The sequence below is a fragment of the Polistes fuscatus genome, unplaced genomic scaffold (assembly GCF_010416935.1).
Source record: "Polistes fuscatus isolate 324 unplaced genomic scaffold, CU_Pfus_HIC Scaffold8, whole genome shotgun sequence".
In the NCBI taxonomy this organism is placed as follows: Eukaryota; Metazoa; Arthropoda; class Insecta; order Hymenoptera; family Vespidae; genus Polistes; species Polistes fuscatus.
In genome coordinates this window covers 6,509,319-6,527,077 of record NW_025113162.1, presented here as the reverse complement: position 1 = coordinate 6,527,077, position 17,759 = coordinate 6,509,319, and the positions used below count along the sequence as shown (strand labels likewise).

The 17,759-nt window shown below is 30.4% G+C and overlaps 1 protein-coding gene across 1 annotated transcript in view; it reads right to left on the bottom strand.

The window, feature by feature from the left end:
• LOC122524987 (fibrillin-1-like) overlaps window positions 1–17,486 on the bottom strand; it is a 59,112-nt gene extending 41,626 nt beyond the window's left edge. The window contains exon 1 of the mRNA XM_043647517.1: window positions 17,273–17,486. Coding sequence (XP_043503452.1) covers window positions 17,273–17,486 — 214 coding nt within the window. The remainder of the gene's footprint in view (window positions 1–17,272) is intronic.
• Between the last annotated feature and the right edge of the window lie 273 nt (window positions 17,487–17,759).

Genomic DNA, 17,759 nt, shown 5'->3' with positions numbered 1-17,759 from the left:
CTGTAATTCGTGAAAAGAAGTTGGCAACTGTGTTAGTCGCGCGTAGAACGAAGAACGAAAATAGAGAAGAAATGAGAAATGAGAAAGGAGAAATGAGAAGTACATAGCTCGAAAAATTTCGAGTCGGGAAGACCGACTCGAATCATCTCTTTTTTTCCTTTCTTATTTTCACATTTAAGTAAGTATACCAACGTCATTCGAAAGCTCGCTGTGGAATTACGTAAAGGATGAAAAGAGCTAGCTAGCTAGCTACCTACCTTCTCGATAAAGTAAAGATGTTTGTAAAGATGAAGGAGGTAAGAAGAACAAAATTTAATGGAATAATTTCTTTCTTTCTTTTTTTTTTTTTTTTTTTTCTAACAAATAAATCAAAAATATATATTTGAAAATATTGCCGATAAGTTGCGTCAGAAATTTTTCGCTATTCGTAATACTTGGCTTTTCATTTATTCGAATGTTTAATATCTGAGAAAGTGAATGTTTTCTTTTTTTTTAATTTAAATATTAAATATTATAGGTTCGTAATTTATAATAATACTATTGTACAGTCTTGTTTGTTTGAATACGAATGAAATATTAAACACTTATGATATTATTTTGATCACAATAATAAACTGTTATAAATTAGTTTTAGTATCTTACCGTGAAATTTTTTTTTACGATAAAACGCGAACGTTCATCGCGAACGTTTATTGTTCTTTTTTTTTTACTTTTTCCTTTTTATTTTTTAATAAAACTTCCAGGTCAAGTTCCGCGATTAAACTTACCGAATGAAAGGAAGGTCAAGCAGAATTTTGATATTCCGTGCTGAAATGGAATAATGGGAGTTGAATAGAAGAAATCTCGGCCGAATAAAATAGAAAAATGACGGATTCGTTTGGTGAAAAGTGAACGGGGGAAAGACTAAGAAATATCAATGTTCACGAATGAGAAGAGGAAGAAAAGACCAACGACGCGATTATGGAATTTCTTATTCGAAATCCACCTCGTCATCATACTCGTCCCTTGTCTTCGTTCTCATCACTCTCCTCTTTTCATTTTTCACATTTTTCCTTTTTTTTTTCTTCTCAACCCTCTTTCTTTCCGGCAAAACGCAAGAAAAAGAAAAAGAAAAGGAAGCTTTTCCAACCGGACGAAACGGGAAATCGCGCGCGAACGCTGGAATTTAAAGGAAAAAGACGAGGACGGGGGTTGGAAATTAAAAAAAAAAGAAAAGAAAAAAATTAAGATGGAAAAAATGACGCGGCATTTCTTTCGTCCGATCTTTTGTCTCTCTCTCGCTCACTCTTTTTTTTTTCTTCTTTTTACAAAGAAAAACAGGAACGAAAAATAAAAAAGTTAAAAAGCTGATAATATTATTTTATCAACGATCCTTTTAATCTGACGATAAAGTTCAAATTAATAAATGCATATTCGAAGAGATAGGAAAAATATAATAATAAGCTATATGGGTGAAATATGTGGTAATAATAGTTTTAATATATGGTATAGGTGTACATATGCATATGAAATCGAAAGAAATGATGACAGGAAAAGACAGAAAATTCTCATAAAATCATATAAAAGTAATATTCACGCATATACCCAGACGCATATTACATTTTCTACGTAAGAAAATATTGAAGGATAGTTTCTTAGAGGACTACGAATGAGAAAATAAAATAATACAACGAAACGTTGTATGTGTGTGTATGTGAATTTTATTCACCCAATTTTTGTCCTTTTTTTCTCGAGACGCTTACATTGAAAAATAATAATAATAATAATAATAATAATGCAAAATAAAAAGAGAAAAAGAAGAAAAAAAAATATACAAGAATCATAAAATAGAAATGTACAACACCCGTCCAATTTTATCAACGATTACGATTTAAATCTGTAAATAATTTAAAAAACGCGTATTCACACACACACACACAAGTATAATCCAATTCTTCTATTCTTTTTTTCGAAACACATGAAACAAAAAATGGCTTGGAACGCGTTAATTCTTTTTTCGACGAATCTCGAATATATTCTATCGCATGAAACAAAAAGAAAGAAAGAAATAAAAAACAAGTCCATATTCGCGAGTTTATCGTCTCGAGGATAAAAAGAACGGTAACGAGCCTTGATACGGATATTGAAATATATATTCGTTACTTTCTTTTTTAGATATATTTATGAAAATAAAAATAAACGTTGACAGTAAAGTACGTAAAAAAGTCGTAAAATCATATAAAAGTAATAGATACACGCACACACGCATAAATGCGCACACGTATACAGCCTATACACAATGCATATTACATTGCCGAGATGGTGAGAAAATATTGAAGGGTATTTTCCAATATGTTTCGAAGAATATAGGGATAAAGAAAAATTGTACCTAGGAAAGAGATTATCGTATCTATATCGATCTACAGGATCTACCTTTTATCAGAGTGATAGTAGCAGTATTTGCTTGTTTCGTGCCTGTAGGAGCTTTAAAAAAGATTTACTACCTTCCCTTATTCTCTCTCTTTCTCTCTCTTTCTCTTTCTCACTTACACACATATACACACACACTTACTTTATTTCCTGTTTCCTTATCATCCATTTTTCTTTTCTCCAAGATCCTCGAATAAGACTCATCCTGTTTCTCAATCCTTTCCTTTATTTTTCTTTTTCTTTTTTTTTTTTTTTTTTCTTTTTTTATCCTACCTCTCTACTCTCGAAACTTTTTCTTCTTTTTCTTCTTCTTCTTCCTCTTCCTCTTCCTCTTCTTCTTTTACTGCTTCTTCTTTCTTTTTTCTTCTCCTCGTTCTTGATTATTGACAAAATCTACATAGTTTAACATTCATTTTCAAATCGTGGCTCGTTTTTATTTAGTCTATCTTGTTGTTTGATCAAGAGAAAATATCCTTCCTATTATTGTTCTACCAATAAATGGAAACTAGAGATATGGAAAGAAAAAAAATAAAGAAAAAAGAACGAGTCGAGTTACTAAAAGAAATAATTAGTTCTATTTCCGTATGTAAAATATTTTTTGAATTTGATATTTTATTAAAAATATTTTTAACGTATCTCTCTCTTTCGTCTACCTTGTATAATATTTATTTGATCGAGTATTCAAATAATATCAAATTCAATTTCATCGAAAATAATGACAAATGTAGTCTTAAAAAGAATAATAAAAAAAAAGGAATAACTTAAGCAACTTATTCAAAAATTCGTCTAACGATAAGTTGAAAATTATAAGGAAAATTCAACAAGAACAACCATACCATGTTATTATTTTCGTTTGTCTGACTCATACTCAGCAACCTGTAACATTTCTTTCACCTAATTATGACAAGAACGATAACAAGTGTTCGAGAACGTTCGGACAACGTGAATTACTAAAGCTAAAAAGTACTTCCTATACCAGGATGGACAATACTTTAACGACTTTATATGAAATTTGCTATGTAAAGTTGGAAAAATATTGTCGAAATCTTTTGTGACTAAAACTCAATGAAAATCTTTTTCTGATGGTTCTCTTACAACGCGTTCGATCACGATTAATATGTTACAAGATTGGTAGGACGTTAAATATCAATCATCCTGAACGAAAATGAGAGAAGACACCATTATACTCTACGCCTCTTTTCAATGATTTTACTCTTCTTCTTCTTCTCACGAATAGATTGAATCACAGTTAAGAAATCACAAGACCAGTTACCGATTTCAATTTTTCATAGTATATCTCTATATATACTTGACATTAAATACCAATTAAGATACTCTGTAATTTAGATAAACATATACGTAGTTATACTCGCATATTAGATATTTCGAATAATGTTTGCAAAATATATATATTAAATCGTTCCAGAAGTAATTTAGTTTATCGTTGGTAAATATTGAACGATTTGTTTCTTTTTTTTCATATTCAAAATCCAAAAACTAGAATACAACACATATACCTTAAATTAGACACGTATCATATTTTAAACGAAATAATATATATATATAAATTATTTGTTTGAATTTTTGATTGTACTAATATTCAAAAAAAAAAAAAAATATATATATTTAATTTTTTGCAAATGTAACGATATAAATTATTCACAAAAAAACAGTTATTATAATACATTTAACCAGTGTGTTTAATATTAGAAAATAATTATTTTAAAAATAAATAATTAATATTTTACAAATACAGTGATATAAAATGTTTCAAAAATATATATACCTGTACCTAGGTGTTCATCTTATGGAGAGATGATTAACGTGCCTTTGCTATTGGTAATATAAGACTGATAATTACTTTCCATCCTATAATACACCTGTCCTTACAACTCTCTCCTACTTACACGACTACTTTTCTTATACATATATATTTTTTTCTTTCTTTCTTTCTTTCTTTCTTTCTTTTTTTTAACATCACGATAACGGGGATATCAATTAACCGTCTATGTAATAACCAACAATTACTATACAATCTTGAAGTATCTAATTAAAACTAACTTATACGTATCCTTCTTCTAACGTAATTACAAATTCTACTATATATATATATATATATATACGTAGGAAGAATATTATACACGTATAATTAATTAAATGATAATATTAAAAATGTCCAATTTTCTAAACTGGTAGAATGATATTTCAATTTAAACGAGAGTTTCTCTCTCTCTTTTTCTCTGGAAAGTTTAACGAGATACGAATGATCGATTCCAGACACGCGTTACCGTATTAAGAAAGAAATTAGTGCCTTCCATTCCGCTTATTACGACAGCGTTCTGGCGCCATTTTGACGAGTAATGCGTTTCAACTTGTCTCGCAGTGAACGGATTTCTTTGTCGGCCAATTATAACGAACGATTCTAGCAGTAAAATGATTATAGAAATTATTTGACCGATACCCCATTTATTCGTTCGTTTATTTTTTAATATGTTATCGAAAATTATCGGATAACGCGAAGATCTCGTTTGATTTTTTACAAAGTTCGTAAATGCTAATTAACCCTTTGATTTCTATGAACGCATATACGTGTTTGTCGTTATGAATGTAAAATAATATTAATGTTGCTTTGCTTTTGTATCTCTTGTCATATGAAAATTATATTATATATATTTAAATAAGAAAAAGTTTAATTATTAAATAAAATTTATTATTACATTTGTTTAATAATAAACTTTTCTGTCGTTAAAAAACACTTCAACTAAAAGTATTTAGCATTCAAAGGATTAAAATAGATTTTTTTTTGTAGAAATAAACTTGGGTAATTAACTTCCATAAACAATTCTTTTAATACTCTATAATAATAATTATTATTTTATTATTATTAATAAATATAGTGTTGTTTATGGCGTCCAAAAATAAAATTATTAATAAAAGTGTCACAGGGAAGTTGGACAAGTCTTATTACCAATAAGATCGAAACAACGTTCTACAAATTTTTAACCTGTCCAACTTTCCTGTGACACTTTTATTATTAACAAATAATAAAATTGTGTTAGATCTGGGGTTAAAAATAAACTATTCCATTCCTACAAAACACTTCAACTAAAAATATTTAGCACTGAAACAGTTAAAATAGATTTTTTTAGAATTAAACTTGGGTGATTAAATTCCAGAAACAATTCCTTTAATAATAATAATAAGAAAAATCATTATTATTAGAAAGTTTAATAATAGTGATATAAATAGAGATACTCGATAAGATCTTAATTACAAAGCTGCGAAAGGCAAACGTTAATTGTCGTTTAAGTTGATTACAGTGTAGGCGTTCCGATCGATTCGTTCGCACGAAGCGGTCGAGTTATCGTCGAATCATCGAACAACGTGGAATAGTATTTTAGCCTCCTTTCGTGTAAATCACTTTTTACCCACGCTCTTCTATCGATCGTGATTACCACTCTTATTACTTTTACAATTTATCACAATTTTAGATACCTCGTAATCCTAACACGAGAAGCATTTGCAATATGCCCATGTGTAAGATATTATTTATTCAATATTTATTACGATTAAACATAATTAAATAATATTCCTCTGATACTAAATATTGTAAATAATATTGGAAAAAATTATTTTAGAAACCAAAAATTTATGCAAGACTTTACGTGAACGGTATTGAACAAATATTTCTATAAATGGTAGTAGATGTTTTGCGTTGATATCGTTAATATATTATCAAAATAATTATTAATAAAATAAATATATAATATTTTACAAAAGTGTGATGTTATAAAATATAATATATATATATGTGGGATGCGAGCACCTCCAAGCCAAACTTAAATAGGCATTCGTGAGAAGATTGGACAGTGGACCCTGGATAACTCAAGGTGTAAAGAGCCGAAAAGCTGAAGAGCAGAAAAGCGGAAAGCAGAAGAATCCGGGTTCGAGTCCCGGTGCAGTCAGTTCAGCGGCCCAATTTTTTCACGAATCCTACATATATATATTAGAGGTGTTTGTTGTTTAATTAAAAAATTTGTAAAGTATTTAGCCAGAAAATATTTCAAACAAATGCAGTAGTAATCAAAATATCATTAAGTAAATGATAACGATTGAAGAAAAAACATTGAGTATCAAGAACGATGATAAACACATATATCGATTAACCATAATTCTCATGGTCAACGATGCGGTGACGTGGTGGATGCGTTCCACGGCAATAAACGTTTGATGGATCGACCTATGGGTTCGATTGACCGACCGATGGTCAATCTTTCGATGGGAGTAATTCGAAGAAAATTATTTTTATAAAAAAAAAAAAAAGAAAAATATGTACGTGTTAATCAGAACAAGCAATATCAGTAACAGCAGTAGCTGTAATACCAAAATTCCAATATCAACAGTAGTATTACAGTAACACCATAGAAACTATTCTACTTATACATCATATTGCATATTACTATGGATCGATCGAAAGCTTAGAATTTTCGATAAACCCTTACCCCCACCGTATGATCTTATTGATCCCAATGAGAAAGTACCTAATACAATATGTTTCGGTAAACAATATTGAAATTACGTGAGAGAGATGGAAAGAGAGAGAGAGAGAGAGAGAGAGAGAGAACCACCTCCTATTCCTCCGAGAGGAAATTAATTAATCACGTTATAATCAAGATAAAATGCGACTGCGATTTTCCCCCTTTCCGTAAAGGTCGGATCTTCTGTCTTGTTTTTATTTTTTATTTTATTTTTTTTTTTTCAATTACATTATTACAACAGAAATTACTCTCGTCTCGTAACGTGAATATGTATTCTTTAAAAAATATGCGCTCTATGCTTTTTAAATAATATATCTATGCTTAAAACTTATGCGAAATATACTGCAATCTGGGAATAATTAATTAACCGAGTGTGATAGAAATAGAAAAAGTTTTATTTTTAATATAGTAAGAAAATTGAATTAACAAAAATAATAATAATAATAATAATTATAACGAGGAATATAATAAATCAACTGGATAAACGAGAAATGAATAAACGAAAATTTAAAGAAAAGAAAAAATATACATGGGTGGGTTGAAAAGTTTGGAGCCAACGACGAGCACCATTGAAAAAAACACATCGAAAAAATTATCAAATTATTTTACTTCTAATCTCGAATAAAATTATAAAATAACATCGACAAAAAATATATCGATTGTTAATCCGAGATTGATACATGGAGAAAAAGGTGTTAAATTAAAGTTTCTCGTTTGTTTCTCAGAGAGACAAACGGAAGTATACTACTCGAGTATAGTAGGGTCAAAAGGTGAGACTCCTTTTCGTGAGATCTCACACCAACTGACCGACCACCCATTTTGATCACAACCTTTCTCTACTCTACCCACTCACACCTACTCTTTCTCTCTTTCTTTCTTTTTTTATTTTTGTTTCTACCTTTTCTCTTCAATTCATGAATATTCAAAGACACGAAGAAGACTTTCGGCTTTTCGTTACTGTCCGGTAGCTATCGAAAGCAACACACCATCACCTCCATCACCTCCATCACCAACAGTATTACCATCACCTTCAGCATACCAACATAAAACATTTGTCACATTCATAATAAAAATCTTTTATCTATTCAAGAATGAAACAAAAATTCGTACATTTTATTGCGTTGAAATTTTACTTTGAAATTGCACAACACGGATTGTGTTATCGTTAAATTTATATTTTGGAAAATATTCATTTAAAAAAAAAAAAAAAACAATTCACGAACTTTCAGTTAACCCTTTAATAAATCGAGAAAAACTCGTTATCATTTATTTCGAAGTTATCTTTACGGAGATTACCGATGAGACACGACTGGAAAAAAGAAAAAAAATCAAAATCAAAAACGTAGAACAGACGAAACAAGAAAGAAAGAAAGAAAGAAAGAGAGCAAAGAAATAAATAAAAAAAAAATAAATAAAGAGTAAAAAGAGAGAGAGAGAGAGAGAGAAGGAAGATCTATTTGATATCATTTTCTCTCGATTACGATCCGAACGAATTTTACCGAGCGTATTTTTCCAACGTAGTGACTCGATATTCTCCGTTAGAATATATAACTACGTTATACGACTTCACGATGTCTACGCGATGAGGCTCGCTTTTCACTTAATCGTTCTCATATTTCCTGTTCCTTATGAAAAATTGCTGATTTTTATCATAGGACGGTACGTGAGTCTAAGGGAGAAAGGATAGAAATAGAAGAAAAAAAATAAAAAAAAAAAAAAAAAAGAAAAAGAAAGACGAGGAAGAAGGTGGGAGAGAGGATTGTAGGGACCGAGGGGGGAGGGGGTGAAGGGGGTGGAAATGATATGTACGTTGAATGCCGATCGACCATATTCTCTCTTCGAGACTCCGGGATATAAATTTTTCTTTCTTTTTAAAGAGAAGTAGTTTTTGAATTGTCGAGAAATTGCAAGTTACAGTTGAAAGAATATCGAAAGAATGAATGGATGGGATGCAAAAGATCGTTCCCCCCCCTCTCCTCCCTCTCAGCCCTTACCCCTGTTTCCTTTCCTTTCGAATGTGCTGCTCTTTTCGTTCCTTTTTTTTTTACTTGTTTCTATCGATTATGTCTATATACTGTGACAAGAAATGTGTATACTTTATTTATTTTATATCTTTCATGTATCTCTCTCTTTCTCTCTCTTTCTCGTATGTATTTCTATCTTGGTATTTATTATTTGCGTTTACACAAATAGCACGGTTTATCTTTCATCCAATTTTTGTCGATAAAATTTGCAATTCTATCCGAATGGTGATGTTTGTTTATAATAATAAATTTGTAAATTAATTTATTATGTAACGCACGAATCGTATTGGAAAGGTGAGGGCTAACTTTTGTATGGAATGAAATTTACTCGGGGGGGTAAGGGGAAAGGGGGATTACTTTTGGATCGTAACGAGCTCAATGATGTTCCTTTTACTTTTTTCCTTTTTTTCAAACTTCTGAAAAAAGCTCATTTAGAAAAGTAAGATTGCAATCGTTCCAAGGTACGGTATAACCCGTTTCTATCTCATCGCGTGTAACATGAGTTTAAAAATGAAGAAAAAAAAAAGGAAAAGAAAAGAAAGGAAAAAAGGTGTAGGGTACGTGTGTGTAAGAATGTAATCACGCACGAAGGAAAAATCCTTATCGACACGTGTGGACATCACCAAACGTAGAAAGTATAGTATCCTTTTTCGAACGAATTGAAAGTCTCTACGATTTTCACGGTAGTCGAAAAAGTAATAGGAATGAACATAATATAGAAAAGTGAAAGAAATAAAACAGTTTAAAAAAGCAAAAAAAAAAGGAAAAAAAAAGAGAAGGGAAGTAAAAGTAGAGAAGAAAGTAGAAGTAAAAGTAAAAGAAGAAGAAGAAGAAGAAGAGTACAAGGGTGGTTAAGGAAAAAAGACTGGGGAAAAAAAAATCGTGGAAAAGAAAGAAAGTATTTTCTCTCTCTCTCTTTCGAACGAACGAACGAACGAGATTACTTTTGGCCCTTTTTTTTCTCCTCCTTTCCTTTTCCTTTTCTTTTTCTTTCTTTTTTTTTTATTTTTCGCATTTGGGTCGTCGAAAATCCGTTTCGAGGAATCAGAAACTTTTCCGCCGTTAACCGTGGCAAAGAGAAAGGGAAAAACGGGCGGCCGTTTGGACTCGTTTCGAGTACGGGGATCATTTTTAAAACCGAGGTTAATGACACACCGATCCGAGAAAAGACACGAATGGAGGATTCACAAACTAACTTGAAATTTCTTTAGGAATTATCATAGATTCTATGGATAGTAATAAAACCAAAAAAAAAAAAACAAAAAGTATTAAAATATATGAACAAAAATGAAACTACGTATTTACAATTTTTAAAAACCCATCTCTGTACCCACTTTTCTTTTCAAAAATAATCCGTATACATTTTCAAACATTTTCGAAAACTTCTGGTTTCGCGAATCCGATGAATTCAACTAAAGTGAAATTTGTATTTAATAACAAACAAAATATTCACCTACGTATTTTGAAACATTACAAAATTTATACCGTAACGAATTGTTCTGAATCGAAAGAAAAATTACATACGTTTAATAATAATTGTTCAAATACTTACGTAACAAATCCAACAAATTATTAAACGATTAAACAAAGAAATTATATTTACCCATAACTAACGTATTTCCAAATATTTCTTATCATTTAAATTCCTATATCAAACGCAACCACCCTATCCCCCACCCGATTCGTCATAATAATAATAAAATTCGTATCCTTCAAAAATACAATTCATTCGAATCGTATTATTCTCAAATCCAATTAATAATAAATCAAAACAAACAAGAAAGAAAAACAATCTGAATTTAATACCTTCGCGATAAAGTATATAATAAATAAATAATAAAATATAGAATAAATATATAATAAAATAAATAATACAATATATATAAATAATAAAATAATAAAATATTATATATCACGAAACAATAATTGTCGAGATTCGTTTAAAAACGAACGCGAAGTTATTCCGCGTAATGCCAATTTGTGAAAACGCGCAGAAAAAGGGGGAGGGGGTGGGTTGCAGACTGAGGGTTGAGGGGCGAGGGGGAAAAGGATAAAGAAGTCGTGTAACTAGCGGTGAGATCAAACGTAACAAAGATAACGGAGTTCGGGGAGGGGGGAGAAGGAGGAGGGATGGGTGGGGGGGTAAGGGGGACAAAGAGTTGGATACACGAGTGTGTAACACGTCGACGATGAATCCGTCGAACGAACCAGTTTCGACGAATTGACATCGGTGTTTCATCTCTCTCTCTCTTTCTTTGGGGATTCCATGGTACAAAGCGTTCTGTGTTCGTAGTGAAACCTTCGGAGCAGAGGTTCTCTCTCATAAATCCGCCCCCCCTCCTCCCACACCCCCCACACATCCTATCTTTTCTCATCCCCCTAACAGTTCGTCTCCGAATCCTTCCGCTTAGGGTTTCTCGTGTCATCGTCGGCCCTTTTGATCCGGTCGCGTTGCTAAATCTGCTGTGCACGCTGAACATGATATCACGATCAATCCTCCACTCGTGCCGAATTATCCGAGATAAGAGAAGAAAAAAAAGGAAAGAAAAAGAGAGAGAGATAAAGATGCACAAATGTATATAAAATTATTTTGATTAGTTTAATTAAAATAATAAGAAAATAAAATTGATTTCTCGTTAATTAAAATGAAATAATAATAACTATCGTAGGAATAAGATTTTGTTATATATATATATTTATTTTATATAATATTTCGATGAATTTGTGTTTACGAGACATCTTCGAGTAGAGTCACTTTTTAATTAATTTGAATGAAAAATTATAATTACGTTAAAGTAATATTATCTCAAAGATAAGACAACCTTTTTATATGTTTCTTACAATTAATGTTACATATTGAATTGAAGTAGAAATAAGGTGTTGTTGTTTTGTAGAGTTTTGATAAAATTATGTTCCACAAAAAAAAAAAAACGAAATTATTTAGTGTTTAGATATATTTTAAATATGAGATAGAAAAAAAATTGGTTTCTAAATTATTAAGAGAAGAAAAACAAATATACACGCATGTAATAAATTAAAATAAAATGGTGTCGTTGCACAACGAGATTCGATGCGACCAACATCGATCGGATATGAAAAAGATTAAGAAGTAGAAAAGAAAAGAAAAAAGAAAAAAATAGAAAGAAAAAGGATGGAAGGTCAGGTTCGAGTAGAAACTCGGCTTCCTTTGAAGGCAACGAACACGTCGTATGCTCACTCGCGAATGGAATGCTACGACCCTTCGACCCTCTTTAAGAAGAAGAGTCTCGATGAGTGTGCACTCTCTTCACAAGAGAAAAAGAGAAAGATATAGAAAATAAAAATAAAAACAACAACACACAACAACAACAGCAACAACTAAAAAGACCAATCCGGAAGTGTATCGACTTCTACTCGTCGTGGGATCCCATTGTGGTGTTTTAACGAGCAACGTGATTATCATCATGGGAAATAAATAAGATCCTATATAACGATGTTTCTTATTAAATTTGAATTACAAGAATGGCCATTGTAAATCTTTAATTTTGCGTTTTCTTTTGATTTTTTTTTTTAATTCATTGTAACCTTCTTCAATTGAAATTTCTTAAAAAGTTTAAATGTTACGTACGAAATTCTTTTTTTCTTTTTGAAACGTTGTTATATTTTGCAATCTTATTTTTTTTTGATTATTTACGTTATACATTTATTGGTATTATAATAATACATTGTTATTAATATATGTATTTTATGATATAAAAATTAATTTATCCTACTATCTCTAATGACACGTTTAAATCTATAACAAAAATATATATTTGCTTATCAAGATGAGTAAAAAAAAAAAAGGAATAACATGAAAAGTATGATTTAACTATAACGAAAATATAATTAAAAAAATGTTTAAATATAATACTCGTTGAAATTCCAACAACGGTAGCGATTAACTCTCAACTCTAACGTTACGGTATGTCGTTGATAAAATCGATCGATCTTATCTCCAGTAAAAGATCTGAGGAACGAAATAAAGAGAAAAAAAGAGAGAGAGAGAGAGAGAGAGAGATATTTGATGCGAGTAAAATGGCGAAGGTCGAAAGGGCCGCAAGCCTTTTAAACTCAAAGAAGGTGAAGAGATAGATAACTCATACATATACGAGATTTTCTATAGTTGTGATAAAAGCACAAGGATTTTATCCAGATAACCCCATCTTTATAATATGAAAGAACTCGTATAAGTGACTGACTATAAATGCTATCGTTCCTTTTTATTAAAAATATATTATTATTAAAAAGTATATAATATTGATAATTTTTAATAATACTAATCGATTTATAATATATCCATATATATTTAATATTTTAATATTAATTAATATAAATATAATAAATATAATTTATTTATATTAATTTAATAATTTATTTTATATTAATTTAATATTAATTAATATAAAAATAATCAATTATAATAATAATTATTATAATATATTATACATAACAATTTTCAATAATATTTTGTTTATACAAACGGGAAAGTAAATTAAATCATAAATAAATAAATTATAATAGATGTGTGTGTGTGTGTGTGTGTGTGTGTGTGTGTGTGTGTGTGTGTGTGTGTGTGTGTGCGCGCAAAATTAGAGAAATGATTTCCTAAATTTACTGACCACAATTGTATACTATCGATACAATAATATCGATTAGCATGCACGTGAAACTAACATCTGTTCATCCATTAACTAATGCTAATTCGAACATTCGACCATATATTTATGTTTCGTGTATGCATGTATGTACATGTATACGTGTGAGCATTGAAACGGTTAATCATAATCTTCCCTATAAATCACCCAATTAAATACCTGTCTTGTGCTTTATCCAAATAACGTATTATACAATTACATTCATTCTATCAAATTATTTTATACTCGTATATGTCATTAAGTATAAATAAAAAAAAAACAAACGAGATTGCCAATTAAAAATAGGAAAAGAAAAAACATTTGTTCTTTATTTTAAATTAAAAAAAATATAGAAAAATATATTAAAATCAGCATTGCAATTGCGTTCCTGAGTTATTTGAAAAATCGATTATCAATATTCTTTTTCTAATCTTCTTAAAAGATAAATCATTTAATTTTGTTTAATTGTAAAACTCTCTCAAAGTGGATCGTAATACGAATAAGTTGAAATATATTCGCATCGAATTGGAACACGTTTGCATAATACTTCCGAGTGAATTTATTTCAATGAAAACCTAATAAATGTCTAAAAACTTTCAATTTACCTTATACAACAACAAACCATTATCGTATAACTAGTACAATAATCAAATATTTTACGAAATTCAATTAATTTTCTACATTATAAATCGTACAATTTATTTAATCGTAAAACAAATGGAAATATATCACATTTCGATTATCATTTCATTACAAAATTATAAAAATGCGCATTCAACAAAAAAGGAAAAAAAAAAAAAAAGAAAAAAGAACTAACAACGAAATGTATATTTTAATGTATACAATTTAAATTAAATTAAATTTAAATTAAAATTTTAAATGTATACAATTCTAAAAAGAAAAAAATTTTTAATAAACCTAACAACAGCCAGTAAAATTAATAATAATAACGAAATCAAAACAAAACCCTTTCGATAGCCCTTTCTTTTACTTTCTCCTTCAATTTAATACGAACACACGTAACGCGTACACGAGCAGCACATGTAAGTAATACTTGTTCCGGTGCAGAATTGCAGCTGAAGAGAAATGATGTTGGTGGTGAACGTTGAAGGGGTCAGGGTTGGGGGGTGGGAGGGGGGTAGGTAACAGGGGACAAGTGGGAAGTGGGGGGGGCGGACAAAAAGAAATGTCTCGGTTGTCGAACGCAGCTACGGCACGCGAGACACCGACTATAAATCACAACGAAATTCCCTTTCCCTTTAAGATCCTAGCCGGTCTTCTTTACGAGAATGAAGTAAGGAAAAAGGAAGGAAAAGGAGATGAAGAGAAAAAATAAAATAAAAGGGGGAAAAAAGAAGTGTAGGAAGGAAGGAAGGAAGGAAGGAAGGGTTTCGCGTAACGGGTCGCTTTCTTTTCAAAAGGGTCCTCACACGAAGAAGGGCCCCCAGGGAGGTGTCGCACGAGCTACGAAAGAGCAATTCGTCATCGTTCCCCAACAACCTTTTTCCTAGCTCCGATGCTTCCAACCAACATCGAAGATATCCACCAACTACTTCCCTTCCCCTTCACCGTTCACCCTTCACCCTTCACCCTTTACCTACCTCTTTTCTTCTTCTCGCTATTCCGTCCATCTTATTCGACGTTGAAACGAACGAATAGACTCGCGGTTTAAATCTTCCAATATATTACACACACACACACACACACACACACATACACACTTTCCTATATTACTTTCAGGAGTCTCAAAAGCTTTTCTCTCCTATCATTTCTCTTTTTCTTTTTTTACTCGATAATCGAATCAAATATAAAATATGTATATAAATATATATTTACATGTAAATATATAGGAATATTGATATTTTATTTAAATAATTTTTGTATTAGCTAAACCATAATATATTGGTACGCGATTATAAGGAAATGAAGAGAGTTAAAATAAAATAGAAAGTAATATCAAATTTATTTCATTATCATTGAAGAATAATATTTTATAATTATTTGAATTAATACTATTAAATTTTTTTGATCTTTGTTTCTTATTTAACGATAATATCGAATGCAATTTTATATATATAAAATTATATATTATTATTCGATGAAAAATATTTACAATTTTACAATATTTTTTTTACTAACGATAATGAACAAAACAAACATATGTGTAATATTTCGAGATTTCTTATCCCACGATTACGAATATTATAAAGTATCGTATGAATGGTGAGATCAAAATAGTCCTTTACTTTCTTTTCTTTTATACTTTTAAACAGACAGAAATAAAGAGAGAGAGAGAGAGATGTAACATTTACTTTTATCTCAACTCTCATTTATGTACCTTTTCCTTTCCCCTTTTTCTTTTTTTCATTTTTATATATGAATTGCGTGTCCCCGTTAAGGACTACTCCCCACTAGAAAGGAAATCCGGAGTTTATGACTCTCATTCTCTCTCTCTCTCTCTCTCTCTCTCTTTATTTACTCTCACTTCTCATCTTTTCTTTCTGTGGTTGATACGAGAGAATCCACAAGCGGTTAAAGCCCGTCCATCAGGATGAATCGCAGAGAGGCTCAATGAAAAAGCTTAGAACCGGATTTTAAATGTTTGCGCTCGCCTACACAAATACCTTCTATTCGCGAATGCATCTCGAAAAAAAAATATTTTCTCTCTCTCTCTCTCCCCCTCTCTTTTTCTCATTCTTTCTTTCTCTCTTTCTCTCTCTGTCTCTCTGTGGTTTGTTTTTTATTTCATCCATAGTTAACGTATACACACACACACACACACACACACACATATATTATACACGACTTTTAGTCGATTAAAATTGACAATTATATTTCTTTCCTCGACGAAACGCAATTTCTATCTCATTTAATATGCATTGAGTTATAAAATAAAAAAAATAAAAAATAAAAAAATCTATTTAGTTTAATACAGTTCTTTAAAGCTAGCTACGAGTATTTTTTTTTTCCTCCTCCTCCTCCGAATATAAAAATGAGCGTTAAAGAATTTCCAGCAAAAAATAAATGAAATAGTTCCAACGTTTTCGTCTACCACCGTTTTGATTAGTTCATTCGAGAATGAAAATTATGATAAATCGAGGAAAATGAATTCTGAAATGAGAATATATTTCAAGGAAGTAATACGATCGTCTCGATAATTTGATGTATTCATTAAGTAAAAATTTGATCTTTTCAACGATCCACGCGTACAAAAATTTATCGTATTTTCTTTATTCGTCAAAAACAAATATGCATATTTCTTGTATTCAAATATGAAAACTTAACACGTTGAATGTCGTGGGTTGTCACCGGTAAATCCCCTTCCCCCCCATCCAATATAAAAATCATTTACGTACAATAATTATTATTAATAATAATAATATAACCGATTATTAAAAAGAAGAAGAAAAAAATACTTAATTACTTTCACGCTGTCTCGTGATAAAGAAAATAAAATACACGTTGTAAATAAAAAGAACGGAATATAAGATATAAATAAGTTGAAATTATTGAGAACCCTTGTAGAAAAGGTCAAGCAAATAATAATTTCATTCGGGATGCCCTTGGAGGTCTTTGTTCGAATGCAATTTGCTTAAATAATTGTCGGAAAGCTTGGACAATGGCAGTCATAATTATTCCAACTTACCTAAAAGTACGCACTTGGGTACGGGATGATCCCAACCGTTCACCGTACAAGTGGCTACCTTGTGTCCTCTTAGTCTGCGACCTTCCTCGCAGGAATATACGGTCTGTAGAGTACCGTCTTCGAGGACCCTTTCTCGTACCGCACCCCATTGTGGTGGTTGTACCAGAGGACAATTTCCCAACACACCTGAAAACAACCAACGGACTGAAACCATGTAATCTACGTACGATACAATAGACTGAATTATATTTAATACAAAAAAACATTTTATTCGAAATTATATAAATATATATAATTATATATATTTTTTATTTATTTTTTATTATTATTATTTATATATTATTTATATATATATATATATTTATTTATTTTATAAATATTTTGAACAATATAACTACCATCAAAATCAAAATTACAATGAAATTTCAGTTTGACATTAAAGATACAAATTATTTAAATTTTTAATATATCAAATACCATAGAGAGA